Here is a 14,048-nt window from a genome sequence, read left to right as displayed (position 1 = left end):
GCACTGAATGAGCATGAACTGGCTTGCAAAAAAGTCTCTCTGTCCTTTCCTTAGAGGGACTTGGTTCTACTTTAGCACCTATCTGTCCCACGATAGGAGCTTCTACCGGTTTAAAGGAGGAGACTGAGCAATTGGCTTTGACATCTCCCACTCGCGCTGCTTCTGTCTAAGAGCAAGTCTTTTAGTTGCAACTAGTGCTGGATTTGGCTCGTTGCTACAGCTAGAAGCTATGTGCCCATCTTCTCCGCACTTAAAACAGTATCCAGGCTTTGGTCTGGGCACCACTGCTGTTATCTGCTGAATCTGTTTGGGCTCATCTGGAATTTTAGTCCCCACACGGGGTTTTGACTTTTTTTGAGTTTTCTTTGCCTTTTTATCTGTGTTGTTAACCTTAAGCTGTGCAATTTGGCTCCTGAGCTCAGCGATTTGTTTGCGTAAGTCATCACAGTTATCATCTATTTCCAGTTCACAAGTGTTTTTACTCTGAGAGCATGTTGTTTGCACATTTGAATACACTCTAGTTCGTTGTGCCCCTAAGTGTTGTTTCATGCGTGCTGCTTTAGTAGCCTGTTTGTCTTCTTCAGTGCGCAGTTTGAGGAGAAGTGCTGTAAAATGAGGCGGGTTGTCTTTCTTTTGTTCGAGTTGCAGGTTTGAAATCAGCGAGCTGTCCCAACAGCCTCTGCAAAACTGCTTGAGCAGCTGCTGGTCGGCGTCACTGGAGGAAATTCCATTCCTCTGAATAACTAGGTTTAACAAGGTGTATAACCTCTGAAAGTAATCGGAAGGTTTTTCACCACTGTCCTGGTTTGTGTTTAAGAAGCGAGCAAAGAGCTCGTCGCCGTCTTCGACAGCTGCGTAAGCTGAATCGAGATGTTCAAGGTACGTTTCCGGGTCGGATTTTGGACTAAGAGCTTTAACGATGCTCGCTGCTGGGGCTGACAGACTCTCCACGATTCTTCGTACAATTTGGGACTTGGTGAGTGAAGGATCATTTATGCATAACACTACACTACTACGCCAAGTATCATAGTCAGTTTCAAAAGAAGGGTGTGGAACTCGCCCTGAGAACGGTTTTAGTCTGTATTGTGAAGTAGGCGGAGGGATAACCTCACTGCTTTTAACAATGTGTTCCACAATAACTCGCTGAACCTCAGGTGTGTTTAAAAGATTTGGTGGAATGCAAGGGTTTTGTTTTCCAGTCTCTGTAGGTGGACAATTGTCCTTTGAGTTGTTCATATAGTTAACTTCTGGTGTTAAAGGCAGGGAATATGTAACTTGGTCACTATGGAGCATTGGCTCTAGTTCAGTGACTGGTTCAGATGCATGGGTATCCCTTCCTAAAGATTCCCCAATTTTTGCCAGTTCCTCCATTAGAAGGTCTTTAAATGATTGATTGCTACGCGCAGCTATGTCCCTGAGCTCTGACAGATAGGCATCAGTGGCAGATGTGCTAGTTTCTAGACTGTACGCGCTGGCTAGGTCTTGAATATGGAAGAAAACATCTGGGTTCCTAGTACAAGGTTTGTCATAGGGTAAACATTGTTTCTTTAATTCCTTAACAGTGGCTTCATGTTGAAACTCCACAATAATCTGATCACAGTTTGGTAACTTAATGCGCCTGTTAACTGGTCCGAATCCTTCCATAAACCCAAAGACTTCGTTATCAAGGTCTGTATCAGTTAACCCACTGATTAAAACAGCATTTGAAACTTTGACCTTTTCTGTTTTCACAACTTCCATTTTAAAACACTCAAAAGTACCAATAATGCCAAAATGGCAAACCACTGTGACCTCCAGGCACTCTTATGATGTCAGTCAATGGTTAGCTAAGGTAACAACTCTACAATTCTCCTGGCTGGCTCGCCAAGTTTTATGTAACCGGATTACAGGATACAATAAGATAATTAAAAGAAAAAATAAACAAATGGGCCAATAATTAGGTTCGGGGAGAATTGGAGGTTGTTTAAGAATGACTGGAGTCACGGGTATAGCATGAAACGGTTTATATACTAAATTTTAATAATAATGGGAAATATAACACATAAAGATAACACACAAAAACAGATGAAAACAATCGACAATAGTAAAATGGTCGGTATGAGATTTGATCATATGAGTCACAAGTCAGCCGGCGTCAAGTCAAATCCCCACGCTTGGGGTGAAAGTCAGAGTCCGGTGGTGCGATTTTTTCCTACCGCACCGTTGAGATTGTTCACAGAAGAGAGCAGTCTGCTCTTCAGTTACTTGAGATGTCCTGGTTCGTTCAGTGGTTAAGGCTCGCCATCTCCCTCGTCAGGAAGAAATCCAGTTCTCGTTCCAAGTGAGTGATCATAGGAGTCGGGATCAAACCCAAGGAAAAAAAAAACCCAGCCTGTAAACAACAGGACTGTTAGCGAGTTGGCATCGACCCTTCTCGTCACATCACAGCATAAAGTCTTACAGACTTAAACAAATGCTTCACTCTATTGGCATAGCCAATCATGTTTGGGTTCACAGTTCAACTAACATAACATCAATTTGATTGTCTATTAAAATAATTCTCAGTAGCTCTGGAAATATAATTACATATGACAACAATTGTTCAGCTCAATAGGCTCAGTTAGATTCTATTACTCTACACTATTCAACAAGAAATACATTCATGACAACAAGGATACATTTAGTTGTGTTTCTATACAGCATTGTGACACCTTGTATATCTGTAACACAATAAATAAATAAATAAATAAATAAATAAATAAATGAATAAAATGTTCTATAACAAAATTCAACAAAATATAAATTCTGGTCCTTTGGTCCACCTTTGTAAAATAATTCCTCCCTAATCAGTTAGCTTTTATTTATTTTTATTTATCTATTTTTTTTATTATTAAATGTTTGGTTAAGGGACGCATTGCTAATTCTATGGCGTTAGCTATAACGCCCTTGAGGACCTTGTACATCTAGGCCGTACCACCGTTAACTGGCGGTTTGAGCCGTTAACTCCTGGGAATCCCATATGCCCTACCGCCGTTAACTGGCGGTTTGAGCCGTTAACTCCTATATGCCCTACCACCGTTAACTGGTAGTTTGAGATGTTAACTCCTGGGATCTAACGTCTAGCAGCCCACTGCTGTCACCTCGGTTGCTGTAATTAGCTTTTTGAATTTAATAATTTACTGAATTTAATCTCATTCACTCACCAACGCGCTCCAACGGTTCCCTCCTACAGAGGATTGGTTCACTCTGTCGTCTCCACACAAATCTATAAGAATGGAATTAATTTGATAAGCTATTTAAGTTTCCTTTTTTTTTAAGTTGCATCGTTAGCTTTTTCTCTTCTTTTTTCTTTACTCACCGCGTTGGTTCCAAGTTCCTAGCTCTTATTAGAAGGAGTCAAGTCCGCCTCTCCCTCTATCTATGCGGCACCCAAATCAGGGTTCTTCACGGCCTCGACCGTTGTTTTTTTCTCTCTCTCTCTCTCTCTCTCTCTCTAACCGCTCAGTCTTTGCTTTCTGTATCTGCGTGCTGCACAGCCGTTTGTCTCTCCTCTCGCTCAGCTGCGTCGCACGGTTTTATTTCGCGGAGGCGGGACTTATTTCTCTCAGCCAATGAAATTTCAGATTCCCACCTGGACCAATAGTATACAGCTTTCCTCTTCTGTTTCTGTTAGTGATGTTCAAGATTCTTGTTTTAACCGATGTTTAATATTAAACTCGTTATTTTAGTTATTCACCCTTCCAATAATTCATTATGAAATTATCTATTAGTTAATTAGATATCTATTAATTAGTATTGTTAATTTCCTTAATTTATATTTTATATTTTATCTAAATTGAGGATGGATCATATTAGTAAGCCAATTAGTTAATACCTCATTAAGGTTCTAGCTTCTGGGTTACAGACAGTAGCGATGGATCTACATGAGCTGGAGCCCAATGTGTGGTACCTTCACATCATTGACCACTTCACACGCTTCAGCGCTGGCAGCATCGTAAAAACAAAGAAAGCTACAGAGATGGTCAACTCCTTCATTCACACCTGGATAAGTATTCACGGTGCTCCCAAACGGCTCTACAGAGACAACAGCGGAGAGTTCAACAACACAGAGATTCGGGACATGGCTGAAAACTTCAACAATGAGGTAAAGACAATGGCTACTGGAGAGACATAACATGACACTTACAGAAATTCTCCTGAAGGTAAAAAAGGAACGAGGATGCGACTGGCACACTGCGTTAGACTGGGCCCTTATGGCAAAAACAGTATGCTTAATGTACATGGTTATAGCCCACATCAACTTGTGTTTGGCCAAAACCCCATCCTTCCTTCGGTGTTGCTGGACAAGCCACCTGCCCTAGAGGGCACAACTGTAAGTGCAAGAGTAGCTGAACACATATCAGCATTACATGCTTCCAGGAAAGCATTTACTGAGGCAGAGTGTTCAGAAAGGATTAGGAGAGCACTACGCAAGCAACTTAGGCCTACAGATGACAAATATGAGGCAGGAGAAAAAGTATACTACAAACGAGTCGACTGTACAGAGTGGAAGGGTCCAGGTGTAGTTATTGGGCAGGATGGAGCTGTTGTATTTGTAAGACATGGGGGGACTCTAGTAAGAGTGCACCAGTCAAGGTTGAGTAAAGTGGATGCACAGAGTGGAAATGAACAAACACCACACACTACTACAGATGATGATGACACTGACAACAAAGACACAGTTGAAAATGATGACAATGACACACCCGATGGTGAACAGAGTATTAGTGAGGAAGAAGACATCACTACTGACAGAGAAACTAACACTACAGAAAACATGTCTGTCACACAAACTGTAAATGAGCCCTCTACACCCACTGATCCTGTCTCCTCTGCAAATGTAAAGTTAAGGGCAGGACAGCTCACTTTTACCAACAGAGACAACGGTGTTCAACACACAGCCAGAGTGCTAGGCAGAGCGGGAAAAGCAAAAGGGCAACACAAAAACTGGTACAATGTGCAATATCTTGAGCATGATGGTAGTGAAGGTGAAAAGAAAGCTGTAGACATGTCACTTGTTAATGGTCTTTGCACTGACGCTGAAAACAAAGATGCAGATGTACTCATAACAAAAGATACTTCTTTTGATTCTGCCAAGCAGCAGGAGATTGAGAGCTGGTAAAGTAATGGTGTGTTTGATGAAGTGAAAGACCTGGGTCAAAAAAGTGTGTCTACTAGATGGGTCTGTACACTCAAAGAAACTGCTAATGGTGTCGTCCCAAAGGCTCGACTTGTGACACGCGGGTTTGAAGAGGTAAATACTAAAGAACTACAGAAAGACTCTCCAACATGTGCGTCTGAGTCTCTCAGACTTGTGTTAGCTGTGATATGTCAAAACAAGTGGAGAGTAAATTCAATGGACATTAAATCTGCCTTCTTGCAGGGAATGGAACTGTCAAGAGACATTTATCTTCGTCCCCCACCTGAAGCTGGCAAAGACAAGGTTCTATGGAAACTGAAAAGGTGTGTTTATGGACTTGCAAGATGCTTCACTTTATTGGTACAATACGGTCAAAGACATTATGCTCAAAACTGGTGGTAAAATATCACAGGTTGATCCTGCAGTGTTCTATTGGCAGAATGACCAATCTGAGATTACAGGAGTGCTTGCATGTCACGTTGATGATTTCCTTTGGGCTGGTTCGAGTCACTTTGCAACTCATATCATTCCTGTACTGAAATCTACCTTCCTTGTGGGCCGTGAAGAACATGACAGCTTTTCTTATGTTGGTATGGACATTTGTACAGTTAACGATGTAATAGAGGTGCATCAACTTTACATTGACAACCTACAACCGGTTCAGTTACAAGCAGCACGAGCTGTACAGAGAGATGCTTCCTTAAGTGAAACAGAATGTGAGCAACTCAGGTCAAAAATAGGGCATATTTTGTGGGTTGCCAAACAAACGAGGCCTGATGTTATGTTTGACACATGTAACCTTGGATCCAATATCAAACATGCAACTGTACAGTCTATTCATGAAGTGAACAAAGTTATCCGTAAACTTAAAGCAGAGAAAGTGACTCTTAAGTTTCAGCATTTGGGTAACAGTGAGGATTTGGTATTGGTTATTTTCAGTGGTGCTTCATTTGGCAACCTTCCTGATGGAGGTACCCAAGGAGGGACATTAATCGTCCTCATGGGTAAAGGAGGAAAGTTTTGTCCTGTCTTTTGGCAGTCTAAAAAAATCAGGCGTGTGGTTAGAAGTACACTGGCAGGAGAGACCCTTGCCATGTCAGATGGAATAGACAGTGCTGTATTCCTGGCAACACTTTTTTCTGAGCTTACTACTGGCAACACTGGTCTGAACGCTCTTCCTTTGATCTGTGTGACTGACAGTCATTCCTTGTTTGACGCACTCAGGTCTACCAAGCAGGTTACAGAAAAAAGACTCAGGCTGGAAATAAGCAGCATTAACTCATTCACTGCCATTGACGACTAAAGTCATCATTTTAGATCCAACCGTTCAAAGTCGTCATTGGCATGTTTTTACTGTTTGAGCATTGGAACGTGCCCCTGCGCTGAGAGAACAAACATCTCAGCCCTGAAGCTGATCAACATCCGCATACGTCACAGATCACATGATCAGGGAGGCAACACATCCATGTGTTTGGAGATCGTTTTGGGCCGTTCCTGTAAAAAAAGGTGAGGCGCGAACCGGAAAAGCGTCTGCCGATCACAATTCGACAACGGATTATTAAAGAATGGATAACGCTCGAAACACGCGGCTTCTTCCTGATGTAAGAGGTGAGTCTCCTCTTTATTTTGGTTGTTTTGGCATCGACATCATGCTAGCGCGCAACGTTCTGTGACTCTTAAAAAAACAGTAAAAACGGTGAGAAACGCTGGCAGCGAAGGCCGTTAGTGATCAGGAAACGGCTGGCAGTGAATGAGTTAAAGAGCTCATACAAGCCAAGAAAATCAGACAGATTTGTTGGTCAGATTCAAAATCTCAACTTGCTTATTGTCTGACAAAAAAAGGATTTTCACCTTTGACCCTTCTAAAGGCACTAGATGAAGGACTCTGGATACTGTAATCCTTTGTTTACAAAGTTGTCTTTGCATTAAAATGCACTATTGTTTATTGTATGCTATGATAGTCTGCTTTAAGTAAAGCAAAGCGCGTTGAAATGTTATTTTTGTTTATATGAATATATACACATACATATACAAATGTTTACAGGGATGTGTTTATAATTTTATTTTTTAGGGGTTTTTTTTAAGAAAGAAAGAGGGAGATTGTTAACTTGTTATTTGCTGTTATATCACGGGAGTACCGGTTATATCGCGGGAGTTCTGGAATCCCGGGAGTCATTGTTGTGTGAGCGGGGAGAAAATGGCACAGGAATAAAGCTTTTGGAATGAGACGTCGTCGTCGTGTATTTTGAATTAATACCAGAGCAAAGCATTAGCCCCTGCATGACCCCACTCAGATAGGTCAACACACACTTCAGATCCATGTGACCCAGGTGGATCATTCAGATTTGATCAGACGTTTGGTTTTTCTCCAGATCAGATAAATGTAAACAACAAAGACATTTCTAGACAGTACTTGGTGTTTGTTTTGGTTTCGGTAACCAACTCTAACCAGGGATTGGATGAATGAATCAAACATGGCTCAGAACACGGTACCAGATACGTCCAACATGATGCTGCATGTGCGTTTCACTTCTGATTCAAACACACAATAAAAGACTTACAATTCTTTTAACTCAAAGCTAGGTTTAGTATAGGTTTTCCTTGATTACTTAATTTTACCTTTGTGTATTTTATGGTTCTAATTGCCTGTTTGGTTTGCTCTATGGGACTGTTTAGCTTGTTGTTTTAAACGTACAGCGCTTTGGTCAGCCGTAACGCTGCTTTTAATGCACTCCACAAATAAAATGGTATGGTACATCAGTTACATGACGCTGAGAGGGGGTTCTATGCTATTATCCCTTATTGTGATGTCACAAACAGGACATTCTGAAATGGCATATCAAACCAATCACAGATGGGTGGATTTTATTCATGTTTGGAGTTTCTAGAGGCAGCAGACCCATGTGGCAGCACAAAAGGATGCAGAGGGTGAGTTTAGGACAATTTGTTTCCTTTATTATTTGTTCTCTCGAACATTTAAAAGTTTCTCCTGAAAACTTCATCTGATCTGTTAGTTCTTTGCTTACCTGGTTTAACTGAAAAAGACTGAATGTGATTCTAATGAAGAAAACTTGGCTGGGTGCTTTCCACCTGAATCAGACCAGAACTCCCTTCACTTTGAATTGGAGGTCAATAAATAAACTCGACTCAGTGGGAAAAATATATGCATTTATAACCAAAAGTTATTCTTTATTGAAAAGATTTTCCTGATTATTGTAAACTAATCACTTTATATCTTTCTTTTGAATTAGTACTTATTTCTTTATTTTTTGATAGATTAAATTTATATTATTTTATTTCAATTTGGGAAAATAAAGTGTTTTTGAATTCAAACTGAAAGTTAAAACTTCTGATTGTAAAACTAAATGGACAATAATAATAATAACAGCTCACGATGATCGTTTAGCTGGACCTACCTGAGTCTTCGGTCCACCTCTGATTGGTCACACGGGTCTTGGTCCTTCAGCTCGTCACTCAAATGTTCATTGATCCACTGGGCAGCTGTGGTCACATGATGGGTTCTGTCCTGGTACAGGGACATCCCCTCAGGAGGGAGGCAGCTGGAGACACTAGCTGAGGACGTGCTCTGAAGAACGAGAGCGGGAAGAACTTCTTCAGGTCCAGTTTGATGATCTGAATGATGATTAGGTGAGTTGGGTTGTTTGGAAAACTTGTTTTCCTGGCTGGAAACAGATTTAGTCTCCGGTCCTCTAAGGTGACCTGGTAACCCCACTTCTCAGATTTTCTTCCATGACTCTAATTGGTCTCTACTTGGTCTCACACTCTGTCTCAGATGAGACTGAGCTGAGACTCTTTCTGCCAAAACAAAAAGCTGAAAGTCTCAAATATTCAGTTTTTAAGTAAACATTGTGCAATGAAATAAACAAACTGTTTATTCTGTCTGAGTCTGTGAGAGATAAAAAGCTCTGGTCTCACAGAAAAGCATCTGACTGCCTGGATCTGACGGGTGGATTGTTTTCTAGTTAAGGTTAACCTAAGGGTCAGGGTGAGGGTTTCTGTATCTGGTAAAGGTTTTTATCCAAAGTTTAGTCTTTGTGAATCCGCTGCTGGTCCTAGTGACTAAAGTTAAACCGGTGTTGACCAAAACACCTCTGAGAGCCTTCTCCACCCTACAGGGCTGTGTGGTTCTCCTCTGATGAAGCTGGTGGGAGGAGGAACGAGGAGAACATCTCCTCAGGCTGATTTGTAATTCATCATAAAACATCTTTTTAATTCCCAGAAACATAAAAACCTGATGAGAAGGGCCTAGCGTCATCCCAGCAACCCGTTTTCTCTAAATTAAAGTAAATCAGAAGCATCTGAGGAGTGTGTGCTCCAGAGGTTCTGATTCGTGTGTGACCCGACTGTTCCGGTTCATGGTGTCACATCTCATCTCGCTCTCCCTACAGTACAACTGAAAAGGGAAGAGTCGTAGGTCACAGTTTGGCTGACTGCTGCTTTTATTCCAGCTGTCGTTCTGAATTACAGCCTCCTGTTTGTCTGAGCAGACTCCCCATCGGCCTTTCTAATCATTACATGGGTAATAAACCACATGTCCATTCACTCCATCTGAACAGAACATCCAGCCAGGGCCAGTAGGACCATCAGCTGGTCTGAGCCGATCCGAGAGCTGGGTTGAGTTTGATCTCTGAGGTACAGCTGGATGTGAAAGGCCGAGCTTGGCTGTAATAAAGGAGTAAAAACGCCGCTTCACCTTCTCCAGGTTGCAGATGGTGCAGAAGACGTCCGCCTGGATGGACGGTTGTCCTCTTGCATCGTAAACCTTTCTTCCTCTCAGCCTGCTGATCCTCGGTGGAGTGGAGAGTTTCAGAAAGTACTCAGCCTGGAAGATGGATTACAGCAATAATCATTTAAAAGCAGGTGTCAGGAAAACATCAGATTTCTTCATCCAGTAAGAAGATAAATAAGCAGCAGTTTGATTAAAACATCACACGGATATCCTAAAATCATCCAAACAGCTTTAATCCACCAACAGGCTCATCGTTTAGAGACGAAGCACTCAGAATATTGTTAAAAACATACATTTCATTACATTTGTAGTTTTAGCTTAAAAACTGTTGATTTTAAACACACCAGAGGAATCTGGTTTAATCTGCCTCAGTGGGAACGCTAGCCTCGTCTAATAAACCTCTGGTGTCAGTGACTAAAACTAGAGTCTGAGACTCTAGTCATTCACGACCCGCTTGGGACCGAGCTTGATGGCGAGACTAGACGAGGTCATGGTGATCTCGGCCCTGAAAGGTGCCCAGATCCAAGTCCTGTGGCTGCAGAACTGGCCCAACCCATCAGCACAGGGCTCAGCTGTTTGTTCTGGAATGGGTATGGTTCTGATACAGGTCCTTCTAAAAAAATTAGCATTTGTGATAAAGTTCATTACTGTCTGTAATGTACTGATAAACATTAGACTTTCATATATATTAGATTCATTACACACAACTGAAGTAGTTCAAGCCTTTTATTGTTTCTAATATTGATGATTTTGGCACACAGCTCATGAAAACCCAAAATTCCTATCTCAAAAAATTAGCATATCATGAAAAGGTTCTCTAAACGAGCTATTAACCTAATCATCTGGATCAACTAATTAACTCTAAACACCTGCAAAAGATTCCTGAAGCTTTTAAAACTCCCAGTCTGGTTCATTACTCAAAACCGCAATCATGGGTAAAACTGCCGACCTGACTGCTGTCCAGAAGGCCATCATTGACACCCTCAAGCAAGAGGGTAAGACACAAAGACATTTCTGAACGAATAGGCTGTTCCCAGAGTGCTGTATCAGGGCACCTCAATGGGAAGTCTGTGGGAAGGATAAAGTGTGGCAGAAAACGTTGCACAACGAGAAGAGGTGACGGGACCCTGAGGAAGATTGTGGAGAAGGACCGATTCCAGACCTTCGGGGACCTGCGGAAGCAGTGGACTGAGTCTGGAGCAGAAACATCCAGAGCCACCGTGTACAGGCGTGTGCAGGAAATGGGCTACAGGTGCCGCATTCCCCAGGTCAAGCCACTTTTGAACCAGAAACAGCGACAGAAGCGGCTGACCTGGAACTGCTACAGAGAAGCAGCACTGGACTGTTGCTCAGTGGTCCAAAGTACTTTTTTCAGATGAAAGCAAATTGTGCACGTCATTCGGAAATCAAGGTGCCAGAGTCTGGAGGAAGACTGGGCAGAGGGAAATGCCAAAATGCCTGAAGTCCAGTGTCAAGTACCCACAGTCAGTGATGGTCTGGGGTGCCATGTCAGCTGCAGGTGTTGGTCCACTGTGTTTTATCAAGGGCAGGGTCAATGCAGCTAGCCATCAGGAGATTTTGGAGCACTTCATGCTTCCATCTACTGAAAAGCTTTATGGAGATGAAGATTTCATTTTTCAGCACGACCTGGCACCTGCTCACAGCGCCAAAACCACTGGTGAATGGTTTACTGACCATGGTATTACTGTGCTCAACTGGCCTGCCAACTCTCCTGACCTGAACCCCGTAGAGAATCTGTGGGATATTGTGAAGAGAAAGTTGAAAGACGCAAGACCCAACACTCTGGATGAGCTTAAGGCCGCTATCGAAGCATCCTGGGCCTCCATAACACCTCAGCAGTGCCACAGGCTGATTGCCTCCATGCCACGCCGCATTAAAGCAGTCATTTCTGCAAAAGGATTCCCGACCAAGTATTGAGTGCATAACTGAACATAATTATTTGAAGGTTGACCTTTTTTGTATTAAAATCACTTTTCTTTTATTGGTCGGATGAAATATGCAAATTTTTTGAGATAGGAATTTTGGGTTTTCATGAGCTGTACGCCAAAATCATCAATATTAGAAACAATAAAAGGCTTGAACTACTTCAGTTGTGTGTAATGACTCTAATACACATGAAAGTCTAATGTTTATCTGTACATTACAGACAATAATGAACTTAATCACAATATGCTAATTTTTTTAGAAGGACCTATACTCTCCTGGGAGGACTCGATGACCTTTGACCTTTCCCTGACTGAAGGAAGGAAGCTTCTCTGATATCACTGTAGACAGTCCCGTGTTAACACACGCCTGTATTCTCCAGAACAGCAAAGTGGGTGGAAGAGTAAGAATGAAGCTTCTGGAATTTGTTTTGTGGAATAAATAAAAGTTCTGACTGAACTCCTGATGAAGATCAGATGTTTGTTTAAAATCACCCATTAAAACTTGAATGATTTTTACTGTATTTTTTACTCTCTGAGCCCTATTCTGCTGCTTATTGTCAGATTCATTTTATTTTCCTCTCTGACCCTGTGGAAAGGCCACAGCTCTGTTATTGCAGAACTTGAGTGAGCAGATAAGGAATGCTGTTTGTGTTCTGCTCAGGTTCTCCTCCCTTCACTTGTTCCACAGCGATCCCTGCTCCATGTAAACCTGAGCATGGAGAAGAAACTAAAAGCTAACACACCTCTTGAAGGGTTACAGGATGTCAGGGATGGACAAAGAACACAAGTGTTGAGGAAAATTACTTTTCTTATTACTTTTTCCTGTTAACCTCCAAATGTTTTCCAGATTTAACACAACAAAAAGAATAGTCGCTTAGAGGAAACACATTCACGACTTGTCTCTGGGACAGAGGTGAGTTAAAAAAAACAGAAAATCTGCAGTTTGGATCAAACTCAGCTGTGAATCAGAACCAAATAAACAAACCGTGTAGAAATAAACCCATTCAAACTCTTCTGCTGCGTAACCATAGCAACCCCATGGAGGAGCAGGGACACCAGTCAGAAGATGAAATCATCAGAGATCACTTAGTTAGTTGGGCGTTGTGTTTATTTTAGCGTGTTGATTTGAACTGAACGTTCTAAAACGACTAACCCAGAACCAGTCGGGGGGTGAGAACGTGACGTAGGCTCTAGATTAGCTTGTTACCAGCTGGTCTCCAGAACTAATTTAGCTGTTCGGGTTCAAACTTTCTACAAAAATAAAATCATTTTCCGTTTTACTTTCTTCTTCATCCAACAAACTCAGTGCTTCTGTTCAATTTTCACACATTTTAACATTTAAATGTAAAACAGGAGGTGTGCTAAAGCTAGCCGGCCGGTACCAGGTAGCCGTTAACGTCTCCGGGCCGCAGCAGGAACATCTCGTTCAGAGCCGCCTCCAACGTTTCCTTGACTCCGTTGAGTCGGTAAAACTCCACCGCCTCCTTCCGGTTCTGGTAACGTTCTTCATGCTCGCGAAGGCACGGATTCGAAGACATGTCCAGTCTTTTTCTGCCACCGTGTTTGGAGTGCTTTTGGTTACCATGGAAACAGTGCGTTTATGTGTCGATGGTTCAAGCACGGGAATGAGCTCAGGAATTCAGATGAGGATAGATGATAGATAGATAGATGAGAGAGAGAGAGAGAGAGAGAGAGAGAGAGAGAGAGAGAGAGAGAGAGAGAGAGAGAGAGAGAGAGAGAGAGAGAGAGAGAGAGAGAGAGCTGGACTCCACAAGGGGACCTCTAGATCAGAGGGTCTGATGAGGTCCTGTCAGCTCAGACCATCAGCTGAATGATGCAACAACTAAATAAAATGGTATAAGTAACCCTGCCTAGAATATTATAATATAATATAATATAATAATATAATATAAAATAATACTATAATATATTATAATACTATAATATAATATAATACTATAATATAAAATAATAATATAATATAATATGATATTATACAATATAATATAATAACATAATATAATATAATGTGATAAACAAACAAACACAGAACACAAGAATATAAGTCAAATAATTTCATTCAAAATTAAATGTAATTGTTTACTTCAAAGTGTGTGCTATCTTCAGAGCAAAGAAGAACCAAGCTCCGGTCTGGCCCCCGCAGAGCCTGACCTCACCATCATGGTGTGTGTCT

General features: G+C 41.7%; 1 protein-coding gene across 2 annotated transcripts in view; it reads right to left on the bottom strand.

The window, feature by feature from the left end:
* The window catches only part of eno4 (enolase 4), a 28,569-nt gene extending 14,946 nt beyond the window's left edge, over nt 1–13,623 (bottom strand). Inside the window, exons 1-3 of one of the 2 annotated variants that reach the window (XM_054734398.2) lie at nt 13,237–13,623; nt 9,873–10,001; nt 8,575–8,744 (exon numbers count right to left, since the gene is read on the bottom strand). In XM_054734398.2, coding sequence (XP_054590373.2) covers nt 8,575–8,744; nt 9,873–10,001; nt 13,237–13,392 — 455 coding nt within the window. In that variant the 5' untranslated portion in view covers nt 13,393–13,623. The remainder of the gene's footprint in view (nt 1–8,574; nt 8,745–9,872; nt 10,002–13,236) is intronic. The other variant, XM_054734397.2, reaches the window with a different exon arrangement.
* Between the last annotated feature and the right edge of the window lie 425 nt (nt 13,624–14,048).

The sequence above is a fragment of the Nothobranchius furzeri genome, chromosome 12 (assembly GCF_043380555.1).
Source record: "Nothobranchius furzeri strain GRZ-AD chromosome 12, NfurGRZ-RIMD1, whole genome shotgun sequence".
Classification (NCBI taxonomy): Eukaryota; Metazoa; Chordata; class Actinopteri; order Cyprinodontiformes; family Nothobranchiidae; genus Nothobranchius; species Nothobranchius furzeri.
Note: the sequence above shows the minus strand (reverse complement) of the source record. Positions and strands in the feature narration are given on the sequence as shown.